At 45.6% G+C, this 16,528-nt stretch overlaps 1 protein-coding gene across 1 annotated transcript in view; it reads left to right on the forward strand.

Moving 5' to 3' along the window:
• The window catches only part of HEATR5A (HEAT repeat containing 5A), an 81,982-nt gene that overhangs the window by 21,048 nt on the left and 44,406 nt on the right, over positions 1-16,528 (forward strand). The window contains exons 9-11 of the mRNA XM_054971822.1: positions 7,743-7,993; positions 11,412-11,523; positions 13,830-13,982. Of these exons, the coding sequence (XP_054827797.1) occupies positions 7,743-7,993; positions 11,412-11,523; positions 13,830-13,982 (516 nt within the window). The remainder of the gene's footprint in view (positions 1-7,742; positions 7,994-11,411; positions 11,524-13,829; positions 13,983-16,528) is intronic.

Below are 16,528 nucleotides of genomic sequence, written 5' to 3' on the forward strand. Positions count from 1 at the left end.
GCAGAGTATGAATTGGATATCTCAGCCTGTAATAAAGTATGCAGAATTATCACAAGAACTAACATGGGAGGTGCATTCCTCAAGGGAGGGTTCTGGCTTCTCCAGTAGTGGTTTCTTATAAATGTACTTATGAAAGAAAGATCTTCCATTCATTCAGAGTATTGTTGAGAATCATAATGAATGGACTTTTAGGCTCAGTTTTCATGGTGCCTAGGAAAATCTATATTTTTCAGCATCATTTTGAGAGTCCGTTCTCTTTTGTTTATGTATGTATGTATGTATATATGTATTTATTTTATTGAATTTGTATTCTGCCCTCCCTGCACCAACAGGCTCAGGGTGGATTCCAATTAATAGAACAATATAAAATACAATATCTTTAAAACCAATAAAACATCTTAAATATTTAAAAAAGAACACACAACAATCAGTACAGCAGCAGGTTGTGAAAAACATATGGCAGCAGATTTCATCAGTAATCGCCACCCAACCACCTCCAGAAATATATGGCAAAGGCTAGGTGGTAGATATCCCTTTATAGGGGCACAGCTTTCTCTAGGTGGCCGGCAGGGAGCCCCAGAGTATCAACCATATGCTTGGTGGAATAGCTCTGTCTTACAGGCCCAGTAGAAGGATAGCAAATCCGGCCAGGCCCTGATCTCTTTAGAGCGTTCCACCAGGTTGGAGCCAGGACCCAAAAGGCCCTGGCTCTGGTCGACGCTAAATGGGCCTCCCTGGGGTCAGGGACCAGTAGCAGCTGTTTATCATTGAATTGAAGCATCCTCCGGGGCTCATACAGGGAGAGACGGTCCCGTAGATATGCCGGTCCCAGTCTGCATAGGGCTTTATAGGTTAGTACCAAACCCTTGAATCTGATCCAGTACTCCACCGGTAACCAATTCAGCTGGCGCAATACCAGTGTTATACGTGCAGTGCAAGGCACTCCGGTGATGACCTGCGCCGCTGCATTTTGGACCAGTTGTAACCGCCGGATCAGGTTCAGGGGAAGCCCTTGTAGAGCGCGTTACAGTAGTCTAACCTAGAGGTGACCATTGCTTGGACCACTGTAGTTAAGTCGTGAGTCGAGAGATAGGGGGCGAGTTGCCTGGTCTGTCAAAGATGGAAAAACGACTACCTGGCAACCGCCATGATCTGGGCCTCCATTTTCAAGGAGGCATCCAGAATCACCCCCAGGCTCCTAACTCTGTAAGCACTGCCCCATCAAGTACAGGGAGCCAGAGTCCCAAATCCACATTCCCACGTTTGTGAAAGCTAATTTAGTGTATATTATTCTAAGTCTTATGAATCTGGAGGATCCTTGGGTGTACATATCCCCCCTTTCTTTTCACATTGCCAACTAATTAATTACTTTTATTTTCTATGGTAAACCATAATTTGCCCTTTTGTCCAAACAAATAATTAGAATTTGTGATTTTCCTGCAAACCAGAGTTCCAAACTGTGTTTAGTCTTCATTTTTGAGTGCTATTTTGCAGAGTAGCTGCATGTTACAGGAAAAGGGAATGCAGAAGCCACTACCAGGATCCCCCTAGCTTATAGGATGCAACAATGTTGTGAAATAATATTACTCTGCATAACATGTTCAAAATGCTACAAAAATTAAAAGACCGTCCTGTATAGTCATTGTAGAAAGAAGAGTGAAGATAAAAAAGAAGTAAGCAAAGTCTGGAAGCTCCTGGGGGAGGGGGGAATGCCTCTTAAGGAGAAACTGTAATGTGGTAATAGAAACAAGAATAGGATGTTCTCCCTCTGAGGCGGAGGACATCTTGGGTGATTCCCACCGTCCAATCGGGGAGGCAGGAAGTTATTAATCTTGCTTCCTCTTCCTCTAGTAGGTGGGGCCACCCTCTGATCTCCAGTTCGGGTGAATCCCCTCAGCAGTATCAGTATCTCCCTCATGTAAAAGGTATAACAAACTAGGAAGATAGAACTCAAAACAGGTGATTAGCATGCAACGTGTAAACAACACGTAGAGAACAACATACGTAGTCAGACAAAACACACACCTCGCAACAGGCAAGGCGGAGGTGTGGAAGCAATACAACATGAGTAGAAAACATGAGAATGAACATGGGCTGGCAGCGTGGGACGAAGAGCAATGGGAGGGCAAGATGTCCTCCTGTCCTCAGAGGAGAAGGACCCTTCACGGTGAGTAACCAAGGGGCCGTTCTCCCTCTGAGGCGGAGGACATCTTGGGTGCTCCCAAAGCAGTACATTAGGCATCGGGTGGGAATGCCTCTTCGTCTGGTAGCACATGTTGAAGCACTCTCCGCCCAAATGCTGCGTCAGCCGAAGCGCTTGAGTGTAAGCGATAGTGTCGGATGAAGGAAGATAGAGAGGACCATGTGGCGGCCTTGCAAATTTCTTCCACAGATGCGTGCTTTCTCAGGGCCGCATTGGTAGCCGCACTCCTCGTGGAATGTGCCGTAATGCCCTGCGGTGCGTCCAGACCGAGGGCCTTGTAGGATTCCTTTATGCATGACTTGATGCTGTAGGCTATCGCTGCGGGAGCCATGCGCTGTCCCTTCCTGGGACGGGAGACATTGATGAACAGCGAATCCGTTTGCCTGAAGTCCTCCATCTGGACTAGATACGCTTTGAGCACTCTTCGGACGTCTAAGGTATGCCATTCCTGTTCCCTTGGGTGACGAGGGTTAGGAGCAAAGGATGGCAAGCTGATCTCCTAGGATCGGTGGAAGATGGAATACGCTTTAGGAAGGAAAGTCGGATCCGTGCGCAGTACCACCTTATCTCTGTGGAAGACGCACAGATCGGGGCGAATAGATAGAGCACCCAGCTCCGATATTCTGCGAGCAGATGTAATTGCCACCAGGAATATCGCTTTGAGTTTCAGCCATCTGATAGGGATGTCTCGGAGAGGTTCGAAAGGGGGCTTAGTCAGCGCCGAAAGGACCACGTTAAGCCTCCATGTGGGAAAACGGTGAACCATTGGGGATTTCAGTAGTGTGGCCCCTCTGAGAAATCTTCGAATTAATGGGAGAGAGGATAGAGGAGCGCCCTTCTCGTCCATTCATATAGAACCAATGGCCGCGACCTGTCTCCTCAGCGTTGCCGCGCTCAGGCCGCTGTCGAGGCCTTCTTGGAGGAAGCCTAGCACAGAGTGTAAGGATAACTCCGCCCCTTGCTTTTTCTTGCGTCGGCACCGTCTGTGGAAAGCCTTCCACGTGTAGTTGTAGATTCGCGTGGTGGATTTCTTTCTGGAAGCCATCCGTGTGTCAACCACCTGATGTGGGAGACCCAGGCCTAGGAAGCAGCTCCGTTCAGCTTCCATCCGGTTAGGGCCCACCACTCTGGATGAGGGTGCCAGATCGGGCCCTGCTGTAACAGGTCTGGTACGATTGGCAGGCGCAAGGGCGCAGCGGTCGATAACTGTTGAAGGGCTGAGAACCACGGTCTCCTTGGCCACCAGGGTGCCACCACTATGACTGTGGCACCCAAGTCCATGATTCTCCGAAGCAGTCGTGGGAGTAGCGGCAGAGGAGGGAAGGCGTACAGGAGGGCATCCGGCCAGGGGGCCGTGAGGGCGTCTATATCCTCCGCCGAGGGGTGGAAGTACCTGGAGAAGAACCTCTGGACTTGTCTGTTCAGAGGCGTCGCGAAGAGATCCACGTCTGGATAGCCGAAATGCTCCGCTAAGATCCCGAAGACTTCCTTCTTGATGAACCACTCCCCTGGATGTAGAGCTTCCCTGCTCAACCAGTCGGCATGAACGTTCTGCACACCCCTGATGTGCTCCGCTTGAATGGATGCCAGGTTGCGTTCCGCCCACTTCATGATCTTGATTGCTTCCTTCTGGAGGCGCGACGATCTGGTTCCCCCTTGCTTGTTCAGGTACGTTTTGGTTGCTACGTTGTCTGTCCGTATCAGGATGTGGGACTGGGCAATCTGGTCCTTGAAGTGTAGTAAGGTCAGGTAGACTGCGCGCATTTCCAGGACGTTGATCGGAAGGCCCTTTTCCGGCGTCGACCAAACCCCCTGGGCGGGTATGCTGTCCAAGGATGCCCCCCATCCCTTGAGACTGGCATCTGTGAAAATTTGAGTGCGTTGATGTGAGAGAAAACTCTTGCCCTGACCCAGGTTGTGGTCCCTGGTCCACCATCTCAGGCTGTTTCTGACCTCTAAGGGAACAGGAACCTTGAAGTTCTCCTTCCAGCCGATCTGCCACTGGAAGGGACGCAGGAATATCTGGAGCGGCTTGGCGTGGAACTTTCCCCAGTATAGGGCTTCTGAGTTGGCCACTAGGAGTCCCATCAGCTTGGATAGCTCCATCAGCGGAGATGCTTGTTGCTTGATCACCTGCTGTGCCAGCTGTTTGGTCTTGGACCTCTTGGCTTCTGGAAGAAAAAGGCTGCCCTTGATGGTGTCTATGGTCATGCCCAGGTGCTCCAGCCGCTGGGATGGGAGCAGAGAGCACTTCTCGCGGTTTATTAGGAACCCGTGGCTCTCGAGGAAGCGTAGGGTGTACTCCGTGTCCCTGATTGCGCCCTGTCTGGAGGCGGATCTCAGTAGAATATCGTCGAGGTATGGATGCACGTGAATGCCTCTCTCTCGCAGCTTGACTATCGGAACCACCAGGAGCTTCGTGAAGACCCGGGGTGCCGTAGCCAGACCGAAAGGGAGTGCCCTGAACTGAAAGTGCTCCTTCTGGATGTAAAACCTGAGAAACTTTCGGTGTGATGTGGAGATTGGTACGTGAAGATATGCCTCCGTCAAATCTATAGACGTCAGGAACTCTCCCTTGCGAAGGGCTTCGGCAATCGACCTGAGAGTCTCCATCCTGAAATGACGTAGTTGGATATGTCTGTTGACGTATTTGAGATCGAGAATGGCCCGCCAATCTCCGTTTCGCTTGGGCACGGTGAAGAAGATCGAATAGACGCCGCGACCCCTCTCGGGTGGTGGCACCGGTTCGATGGCCCTTTTCTGTAGGAGATGTTGCACAGCTTGTAGGGTTATGGCCTTCTTGTGCGGGTCCCTCTTCGTGGGAGAAGGAACGAAGCGCTCTGGTGGAAAAGAGGCAAATTCTATGGAGTAACCATTGGAGACGATTTCTAAGGCCCAAGCGTCTGCCTCTGATTCCACCCAGGCCTGACGAAAGAGGAGGAGCCTGCCCCCTACTGAGGTCCTTTGACAGTCAGGGCTTCTGCCCCTTGTCCTCTGACTCATGCCTGTTCCCACGAGAGCCCTGGGTGCGGTTGAATCTTGAAGTGAAGTTGGAACGTCTGGCCTGATTCCTGGGTGGGTTCCATGGACGCTTGTAGTCTTGTCTGCTTCTCGGCAGAGTGTGTTGAGAGCGAAAGGGCTGGTTGAAATATGGTTTCCTTGGGGCATATTTTAGGGACTTGGGAAGTGCCTTCTTTTTATCCCTGGTCTCCACCAGGATCTTGTCGAGTTGGTCCCCGAACAGCTTGTTTCCCTGAAAGGGGTAAGATGCAACTATCAGCTTAGCCTGGACGTCGGCCTGCCACGCTCTCAGCCATAACAGGCGTCTGGCCACTGTAGATGATGCTATGGCCCTGGAAGAAGGAGAAAGGCTGTCTAGTGTAGTGTCAGCCACGAAGGTGCACGCCTTGAGAACTCTGTCGGCCCCGTCCAGCAAACGCTTGTCGTTGACAGGTAGAAGTTGGATCAGCCTTCTGATCCACACCACCGAAGCTCTGGACACCATTGAGGCAATGGCTGAGGCCTTAATGGCCATTGCCGTGGCCTCGTGGGCCCTCTTCAGGACGGCTTCTCCTTTCTTGTCGAGGCCGTCTCGGATGGTGCCTTGGCCGTCCTCGGATAGGAGACCCTGGGATTGTAGAGCCACAACCGGAGCGTCAATAATGGGGACCTGTAAGAACTCGTCCACAAAATTAGGCAGCACATATAATTTCTTTATGAGGCTAGGCATTTGCTTTGAGGCTGCTGGCGTAGCCCATTCTGCCCGGAGCTGATGCTCAAAATAGTCTGGGAAAGGGAAGACCTCAGCTTTGGCATCTGATCTGGGAAAAAACTCCTTATTTCCCTTAGGTCTGGACTTACGGTCAGAAGCCTTGGAGGCCCCCTCCTCCTCCTCTTCCCCTTCTGTTGCCCCCTTCAGGTCAAGGGCAGAAAGAGTTTTTGCTAGCAAGTAATTATAGTCCTCAAACAGGAAAAGCCTGTTAGACTGTTGGGGAAGGTTGGTGTCAAACTCACGTTCTTCCTCTGACAGGAACGCTCCTTCTTCCGATACCTCACTTGCAGGGCCATCCTCATCCAGCCATGGAGAGGTGCTGGTGGAGGTCTGACAGAAAGATTGCTTTCTGGCCGCCTTGGTGGGCCAGGAAGCTCTCTGAGGTGAAGGGTCTTGGCAAGTGGGTTGCAATGGGGTGGCTGCTGGGGAAGAAGGGCCCGAGGCCTGCCCCTGGCTGAGCGACCATAGCTCTTCTCTAAGGGTTGCCCTGATGGCTGCCAGGATCTGGGGGGAAAGAGTCTCTCAATCCTCACTTACTTGCTCTCCTGCAGTGGCTCCGGAGCAGTTCTGCGTGTTGGAATCATTATTTTGCTCAACTTCTCCCGCTGGGAGGTTGGCAAGCACGGAGCCGCTTTTTGGCGGGAAATCGCGTCTGGCCGCTTTTCCCACCGAAACTGAGCCGCGTCTTCTGCTGCCGCCTCCGGTCGACCTGGCTCTTCTTGCAGCCCCCTCTGACGTCTTGCTCGGCAGACGGGGGCGCTTCTTTGAAGGCTGACCTTCCTTCCTGGAAGTGCCTTCTTCTGGGGACCGATCGAGCCTCCGTGGCGCGTCTGGTCCTGCTGAGCCTTCTCCCGCCGTCGGCAGAATGGCTCCTAGGTTGCAGCTGTCCGCTTTGTCCATAAAGGACTCTTCAGAGTCCGACGACTCCCTTGTGGACATTCTTTTCTTCTGAGGAGACCAGGGCTCCTCGTGAAAGGGACAGTGAGAGGGTTAAAAGGTCAGTGAAGGATAGAGGTAGGAAGAGAAGACTAAAGAGAAAGGTATAGCAAAAGATAAGACACTAGGTAAAGGCAATAGATAGACAGGGTAGCTAAGCTAGCCTAAATACTACTGCTCTCCCCTGAGGCAGGAAAAGAACTGGGGATCAGAGGGTGGCCCCACCTACTAGAGGAAGAGGAAGCAAGATTAATAACTTCCTGCCTCCCCGATTGGACGGTTGGAATCACCCAAGATGTCCTCCTGTCCTCAGAGGAGAAGGACCCTTCACGGTGAGTAACCAAGGGGCCGTTTTATGTGTACCAGTGGTTGGCAACTGCAAGGGAAGATGAATGAAGGTGGGGAAAGAAAATGTAATTTTCTAGATTGGTTCCTATGAAATAATAGCTCAAGCGAGAAAAGGAAAGAGAAGTGAGACTAGGGGGGAGTTTAATATTAAGTACAAGAAGCTTAAAGTGAAGACAACAAAAGACGATGCCAACCAAGAAAACAGTATGAAAAAGTGGCAGCATTCTGGACTTAGAAGAGAGGAGCTTAAGAGTAGAACAAAGGAGACCGACAAAAAGGAGTGTTGCATAATATGTGAGGGAATAAGAGAATGAAGTAAAATTTTGGTAATGTCAACAGAGAGAGAGAGAAACATGAGAAAAATGATCTTTAAATATATCCATGATATAGCGTTGCTTAGCACTCTACCATGTATTTGTTTTTCAAACTGTCTGCCTTGAAAGAAAAATGTTTTGATTTTGTGAAATTTCTGTGACTTTTCAGGGGTCCTGGATGTGGTAATATCCATTATTCTTCACCCCAGCATTTCAGTTCAGCTAGCAGCAGCGTGGTGTTTACGCTGTATTGCTGTAGCCCTTCCTTGCTTTCTCACTCCACTTCTGGATCGCTGTATTGAGAGGCTCACAGCACTGAAATCCTCCCCAGAAGCAGTGACCGGCTATAGCTTTGCTATTGCTGCTTTGCTGGGAGCAGTCAAGCAGTGTCCTCTGGGAATTCCACATTGTAAAGGGAAGGTAATTAACAGAACTATTTGTAGCTTTGCCACAGTTGTATGTTGTCATGTACCATTCAACTCCTGGGGAAGGGCTGTGGCTCTGTGGTAGAACTTTGCATGGAGAAGATCCCAGGTTCAATTTCCAATTAACAGATTCAGATAGTAGGTGATACTGACTTTGATAGAAGACTGGTGGTCTGACTCAGAATAGGAAAGCTTCATGTATTCATGTATAGCAACAGACAGATTAAACATGATTTAAATATTGTGCTACATCTTTTCTTTGCAAGAGGATGATCTATTTTTTTACATGTCTATATGTGTGCTCATTTTCCCATAGTCCATAACGTTATGCAGGAACAACAGACATGTATCATAAAGAAAATGTAATTTTAATTCTTAACAATATTTTATAGTGTTCTAATTGAAATTATTGTATTTTTCTTTAATAGGGTGGGATACGGTCACCAAGACAGTAGTTCATTACTGAGTTTACCATGTAAAGATTGTTGTTGTGGATTTTCCGGGCTGTATAGCCGTTGTCTTGGCATTGTAGTTCCTGATGTTTCGCCAGCAGCTGTGGCTGGCATCTTCAGAGGTGTAGCACCAAAAGACAGAGGTTTCTCAGTGTCACAGTGTGGAGAAGATGTTGGCAGGTCATTTATATCTACTCAGGAGGGGAGGGGTCGAGCTGAGTCATCCTGTAAGAGTTTCCCAGGGTGTGGAATGCTAATGGAGGGAGGCTTCACTGTAACCTGAGGAGGTTCTTTTGCATATGGATTGGTGCTTGATGTGCTAATCTTCTCTGCAGGGCTATTGTCGGGTATGGAGGGTTTTGTTAGCCTGGTGTTTTTCAGGACTGGAAACCATGCTCTATTCATTCTTAAAGTCTCTTCTTTCCTGTTGAAATTGTGCTTATGCTTATGAATTTCAATGGCTTCCCTGTGCAGTCTGACAAAGTAGTTGGAAGTGTTGTCAAATATTTTAGTGTCCTGGAATCGCACTTATTAATCAGATTTTTCCAGAGGATGTAACAGCCTTATTCCACCATTGTCTGACAACCAGTTACTTCCAATGGGATAATGAATTCTATGAACAGATAGATGGGGTGGCCATGGGAAGCCCTCTCAGCCCAGTTATAGCAAACTTCTACATGGAACATTTTGAAAAAACAGCTCTAGAATCAGCACCCCACAAACCTACAGTCTGGTTCCGGTTTGTGGATGATACCTTTATCATTTGGAGCCATGGTGAGGAAGAATTTTAAACCACCTCAACAATATCCACCCGAACATACAATTTACCATGGAGAAAGAAACCGAGTGTAAACTTCCGTTTCTAGATACCTTGGTCATCTGCAAAGCAAACTTTCAGTTAGGTCACAAAGTCTACAGGAAACCAACTCACACGGATCGGTACTTACACAAAAACTCCAATCACCACTCTCGACAGAAAAGAGGCATAATAAAAACATTAGTAGACTGTGCAAGACGGATTATGTGAACCGCACTTTCTCAACAAGGAAATTAATCATCTAAACCACGCACTTCAAGCAAATGGCTACTCCAGAAATGAAATCAGAAGAGCGAGTAAACCAAGGATAAATCAAACAACTAAGGAAAAACAGTCTCCCACAGGAAAAGTGTTTTTGCCATATATCAAAGGAATCACTGATCAGATGGGAAAGCTTATGAAAAAGTACAGCTTACAAACAGTATTCAGACCCACCAGAAAAATACAACAGATGCTACGTTCAGCAAAAGACATTAGAGACCCCCTCACCTCTGCAGGAGTATACCGTATACCCTGCAGCTGTGGACAAGTTTACATCGGGACCACAAAGCGTAGCATCCAGACAAGAATAAAAGAACATGAAAGACACTGCAGACTTGGCCATCCTGAAAAATCAGCAGTGGCTGAACATAGCCTAACTCAAACAGGACACAGTATCCTATTCCAGGACACTAAAGTACTTGACAACACTTCCAACTACTTTGTCAGACTGCACAGGGAAGCCATTGAAATTCATAAGCATAAGCACAATTTCAACAGGAAAGAAGAGACTTTAAGAATGAATAGAGCATGGTTTCCAGTCCTGAAAAACACCAGGCTAACAAAACCCTCTATACCCGACAATAGCCCTGCAGAGAAGATTAGCACATCAAGCACCAATCCATATGCAAAAGAACTCTTACAGGATGACTCAGCTCAACCCCACCCCTCCTGAGTAGATATAAATGACCTGCCAACATCTTCTCCACACTGTGACACTGAGAAATCTCTGTCTTTTGGTGCTACACCTCTGAAGATGCCAACCACAGCTGCTGGCAAAACGTCAGGAACTACAATGCCAAGACCACGGCTATACAGCCCGGAAAATCCACAACAACCATCGTTCTCCGGCCGTGAAAGCGTTCGACAATACATGTAAAGATTATTTACCGCTCTACTATATTGCTCTTCTACTATAATTTTTATATAATTAAATGTAATATTCCTAATCCTTAGTAACACTTAAATGAGAATTAATTTTGTGAAGTGTAGGGAAAAACCCAGGACTTATGTTTTCAGAATTCAAGTTTTACAAATAGGGGGTTCTTTTTCTGTTTGTGTTTGAGTGTGTTAGAGGAAAAAATCTTCTAAGTGGTTCAAGGGCTCCATAACCTTATTCTGGCTTGTCATTTAGTTTAAATTGGCAGGTTACCATAACTCACCCTTTCCCACAGACATCACAGCTTTGTCAGTGGGAGAGAAAAATCTATGGCTGTGTTCTTGGATAATGCAACTGAAATCTATTTGGCTTTGCCAAGGAAAAGATTTTCTTTTAAAATGGCTAATTAGAAGTACATCCACAGATCAGCTGGCTCTCTGTTATGGAAACTGTGAAAGCATTCAGGGCAGGAATCTACATGTTCTCTACTGTTGTCTTTCATCACTACTTTACTGGGTCAGGAGTGGGCAGCTTTCATATCTGCTGCCATATCCATTTCTCAGGCCATGTCCCTGTTCTAAAGCCCTGCCTTTCTGTTATGGCTGGATATTTCAGGACATAGAGAGCTACAATTCAAAATAAATATACATAACAAAGTGAGGTGATACCTTACACTCCATCTTAATGCAAAGCTCCCCAAAACATATTAAGAAATCCTCGTAATGCATCCTGAAAGTAGCAGCTTATGCAAGGTCCAGGGTTAAACTGACAAGATTGATCCCCTCTGCACCAGAGCTCTTTGTCCAAGGCCCCTCTGTGTGTAATTATGTAAATCTTAAAGATTAAGAAATATATTGCTGTATAAGCTTTTGCAGGACAAAGTCCACTTTATTAGATATATGAATTGGCCTCCTGCATTGCATTCATAGATAGGTGATGGTGACGGAATGCCTGCAATGTATATACAAATGTGTGTGTTAGATGGTTACGGTTTTGTTTTCCATAGGTCATCATGACAGTAGCAGAGGATTTGTTGCGTTCTGCTTCTCAGAATAGTCGAATTTCAGTACAACGAATACAATCCGGATGGCTTTTGATAGGAGCCTTAATGACGCTGGGTAAGAGTATTCACCAAAACCCGTCTCTTCAGTTGAGATGTTGTCTCTGCTACCTTGTTTTTCATAATATATCAGTATTTGAACATGTTCTGTCCTATACGTATCTGTTGTAGTTTGCAAAGGAAGATATCTTAGCTATCTGTATTGTAATAATTCACCAAAATATTCTTTCAAATAGTCCTAGAAACACAGAAAAGCTAAACTATCATAGTTCTCACTCTTCTGACACATCCCTTTACATCCCTTTGGTTGTCCTGTACACTGTAGAGCAGAGGTCCCCCGTGTTTTCGAGCTAGTGAGCACCTTAGGAATTCTGACACAGAGCGGTGAGCGCAACCACAAAATATCAGGGAGTGAGGTTATGCATAATTCTAATAATAACTTCAACAATTTAGGCAGAAGCTCTGTCTGACAGGATGCCTTTTAAATTGACATTGTTTTAAAATATTGCCTTGCATATACACAGCTTATCTTCAGTCATACAAGCAGTGAAGATCCTTATACTGTGGTAGCATATGCTGCCAAAGCAATTTTTTAAAAATCTGCACAGCCAATCAGATCTCCCATGGTCAATCAGAAGCCTGGCAAGTCAGATGCCCCCCCCACCCCTTCCCTACTACTAAAAGCTTTTTGGCTGACATCAGGAAAGGTATCAGTGGGTGCCACATTGGGGACCCCTGTAGAGTATATATGGGTGGACTATGTGTTTTAAATGAGAATTTGTATCTAAAATAATATGTGTATCAGTCCTGTATACTTACTTCATGTTCATAAGCTATGGTTGGTGCTGCTGCCATCACCCCACCTCCCTTCCACGTTCAGGTTCTGCATCAGGGGAACCTAAATCTTAGAAATAAAGTGACGTGTAAGTGATGCATAATAATCTGCAAAGTATTTATTTTTCCACAGGGAGTTTGGCATCAGCACACCTAATTTGGTTTTGTGTTGGAATAGAAAATTCTGCCTGAAGAGTGCATAATAGATACACCATGAAAGTTATTCTGAGCTCTTTCATTATGTAAAAGAATATATTGGCAGGTGTCCAGTAATATGACTACAGAAAGACCATGGTTTTCCACTGGATTTCTCTTCCTCTTGTCTCTTATGATCCTCAGAAAGATGATTTCTGGAGACACAGCAACCTCATCAGCCAAGCTGTTTGGGGGGATGCAGTGAGGAGGAAACAGGTGTATTTGCCGCTCCTCCCTATTGTGCAACTACATCTTCATGGATGGAACAGGAAGGAGATGATCTCACCTCCTTCCCACTCCTCACTATTACCCCCTCTGAATTGCACAACAAGTTTTTTCCCATAGGTCCAATGGCCTTAGGAATAATATTTTCTGGGGAGAGGGGAACATGATGAAAATTGGTCTTGGGCAGCATCTTCTGCTGATGGATTGTGGATCCAAGCCAGTGTCACTTCAAATGAGCTAGGTCTACATAAAAACAGCCCAGTAAACAAAACTAGAATCCCCCTGATTAGCAGTTGGGGCAGGGGACAGATTCTAGGATTCTAGATCCATTCTTTTACTTCATTGCCAAACAGATCCTGGCTTATTTTTCTGGGCTGTATATTTGTATCGTAGCTGCTAAATGTGCACTCTTTTGGCTGGCAACCCAAGTGCATATAATTTAGCTAAAATGTTGACATATGAACTCTGAGGTTCTTCATATTATTTTATAACAATGAATTGTATGGTGAATCAAGATATAGGCAAGCTATGTTTTTCAATTAATGTTGTGCAAAAAACATTAAAGAAAGTTGTTAGGAGTTGTAAGCAATTTCCAAATATTTCAAAGACTAAAAGAAATGGTTTAAAACGGAAAGGCATGAATGGTGCATGTTGGCCATAATTACCCATCAGTTCACCTCATGGCATCAGTTGTGCCACTGAAATGTTCAGTCCTGATCAGATGACATGATAGTCTTTGTACTATAAGGTTTTGAATTTGGACATGTATCCTTCCAGTCCAGAAAGACTAATGAAAGATGAATCATATATAAGTCCCAGATTTTTCTGGCTATCCTTTTGGCTGTTCTGTAAAAAATCGTAAGTAATACCATCTTTGGGTTTTCCAGTTGGAACGAAGAAATCTAACTTGAACTAATCAAGTAACCAGAGATAACTTTAACTGCAGGTCATGCTACTAATCACTAATAGTAAGGTCTTAGAGCATGGCAGAAAATCTCAGCTGTAGCCATCTAGCAGTTCATATGAGTTCTTTGAGGGTGCATGCATAGTTGCTGATAAAATGATTTTTAAAATTTGTAGTTCATGATATTAAAATTGCCCATCTTATAGGTCCTGCAGTTGTCCAGCACCATCTTCCAAGAATGCTGTTACTGTGGAAGTGTGTGTTCCCGCTGTCTCCTAAAGATTTAGAAACAGAGAAGAATCGGGGCGATTCTTTTACCTGGCAAGTGACGCTGGAAGGCCGTGCAGGCGCTCTCTGTGGTAGGCAGAGTTCATGGGGTGTGGGGTGTCTCTTGTTTATTTATTTAAAATATTTATTTATATGCTGCCTTTCCACACAAAATAGAGTCTCCAGGGCAGTGAACATCAGATAATTAAAACATTAAAATAAATTTAAAATACATACATAAATATAGTAAAAACATATTGACATATAAACAAACACAGCAAGAGAGGAGGACCAATTAAGAGTTTACTGAGGTATGCCAAATGAAACAGAAAAGTCTTCATACACTGCTGGAAGACAAGGACAGAGTGAGACAGGCAGATCCTGTCTCACTCCTTGGGGAGGGAGTTCCAAAGTTTAGGCATCCCTTTCTTGCCATTTGACCTCAGATGGCAAGGGCACCCAAAGCAAGATCTCAGAAGATTACTGGAGTTGACAGGTAGGTTCGTAAGGGATAAGGAAATCCTTAAGGTATGCTGTCCTCAAACCTTATAGGTCAATGCCAGCACCTTGAATTGGGTCTTGAAGCAAATTTGTAGGTAGTGCAGATGGAACAAGATTAGAGTGATATGGTCCTTACAACCCACACCAGTCAACATTCTGGTCACGGCATTCTGTACCAATTGCAGCTTCCTGACAGTCTTCAAGAGCAGCCCCACATAGAGCATATTGCAGTAATCTAATTTGGATGTAACCAGGGCATGCCCCACAGTGGCAAGATTTTTTTCCCACCCAGGAAGGGCTGCAGGTGGCTCACTACTCAAGCTGATAAAAGGCACCTGTGGCCACTGCCGCCACCTATTTATCCAACAGGAGCCCAGATTCAGCAGCTACAAGCTACAAACCTACTCCTAAGCTACAAAATTACTCCTTTAGGGGGAGTGCAACCCCATCTAGAACTGGAGATATTCCCATTCCTGGGTCAAACCTTTCCTCTACCAGCATCACTTCTGTTTTGTCATGCTTATGTTTTATGTGCTTTCAGAAGGCAAACAGGAAAAAAAAAAAGAAAATGGCGTGGATCCTATAGATGATTTCTGTGAGCAGGTGTTTTTAGCCGATTTCCCCCCTTCCAGCTGCAGACCTTTGACCCTTGCTTTTCCTGGAGGTCATTTTTCACTGTAGCAGAACAAGGGAGGCAAGGAAGGCCCATTCCACTGGTAGAAATTTTCCATGGAATTCAAGCCAGTTATTTTTATTCTTCAGTTTTCATTATGTTTAAATATGCTGCGTATTAATCTGAGTGGACTCACTACTTTTGTCCATCATATCACATTTTTGTTTGGCCATCTGCATGTGGTTCTCCCCTTATCCCTGTGAGGCACATTCGACTGACATAAAGAAGGACTGGCCGAAGGTCACCTGGTGAACTTAATGGCAAAGTAGGGATTTGAATGCAGGATTCCCCAGCCCTACTCTAGCACTTTAACTGCTACACCTCAGTGGCTTTTGTGAGCTTCAAAAGTGCTTTTAGATGTGAGAAATTGTTATATTAGAGTCAGATGCTGTGATAGAGTTAATGATAATTTATATATTGCAATATTTCTTGTCTGTCTTATTCTCCATCCTTCTCATCAAGATTCAAGGCAAATTACAACAATTAAAAACCAACAATAAAAACAGTAACAACTATCAGACGTGCAGCAAACTGAAAACTAATCACAACAGAATTCCATCTTCATAAAAGTGTCTTTCTAAGTAGTTCAGTCTAACATAGTCTGAAAGAGTATCAGTGTGGAAGTCTTCCTCATCAGAGAAATCCCACTAAGTAGGAATGCATGAGTTCAGGCAGCCACTGATGGTACTTCCAGAAGGCTCCACTCAAATGAGCAGAGAGCTGTCACAGGACTAATTCCTGGTTTTCTGTCACAGGGCTTATCTGTACAATTGATGTATTCCTGATTTTCTTTGCTGTTGAACCCCAAGCATTGGAATTAGTATGAGTATGCTTCTTCCACACATCTGCCCTCCCTTTGCATTTTTACAGTTGCAGAGTTGGTTGGTTTTGTTCCGCATGTGCCTTAAATAATCAGGATTTTCAGCTGAGCATGTGGTCATCGGTGATGTCACAGTACCTCCCTTTTTGTGCATAGATGGCTGTACCAATATAAAGGCGGATTTTTTTTAAAAAAATGAAAAATGAACACACAGGGAAGTCTTTACATGGGGAAGCCTAAAAGGGGAGTAACTCCACCACCCAAATCTAACGCTCGTCCCCCACATTGTCCAAACTGGGCAGCCTTGCTCAGGCTGATCCAGAGCTAGGAGGTGGAGGCCAGTACCAGTGAAGCAAACCAATCTCTGTTGGGATCAAGCCCAGAACAGCAGCAGCTATGCGCTTTTCAAACCACACTGCCTTTTCTAGCACTAGAATTGACCTCCCCTCATAGTTAACAACCAGCACCTAGGAACAAATCAGTAACCTGTGGAGCAATTGTAGAATAGGTGTTTTATAATCTCTTTGCTTAACTCCTGATGTTAATTGAGCTGTAGCATTGTTCACTTGAAATTTCCATGCTGTCTTTAAGGGTAATCCCATATAGACAATGTTCCAGTAGTTTGACCTCAAGTCTACAGTGGC

Source organism: Eublepharis macularius, chromosome 2, assembly GCF_028583425.1.
Source record: "Eublepharis macularius isolate TG4126 chromosome 2, MPM_Emac_v1.0, whole genome shotgun sequence".
In the NCBI taxonomy this organism is placed as follows: Eukaryota; Metazoa; Chordata; class Lepidosauria; order Squamata; family Eublepharidae; genus Eublepharis; species Eublepharis macularius.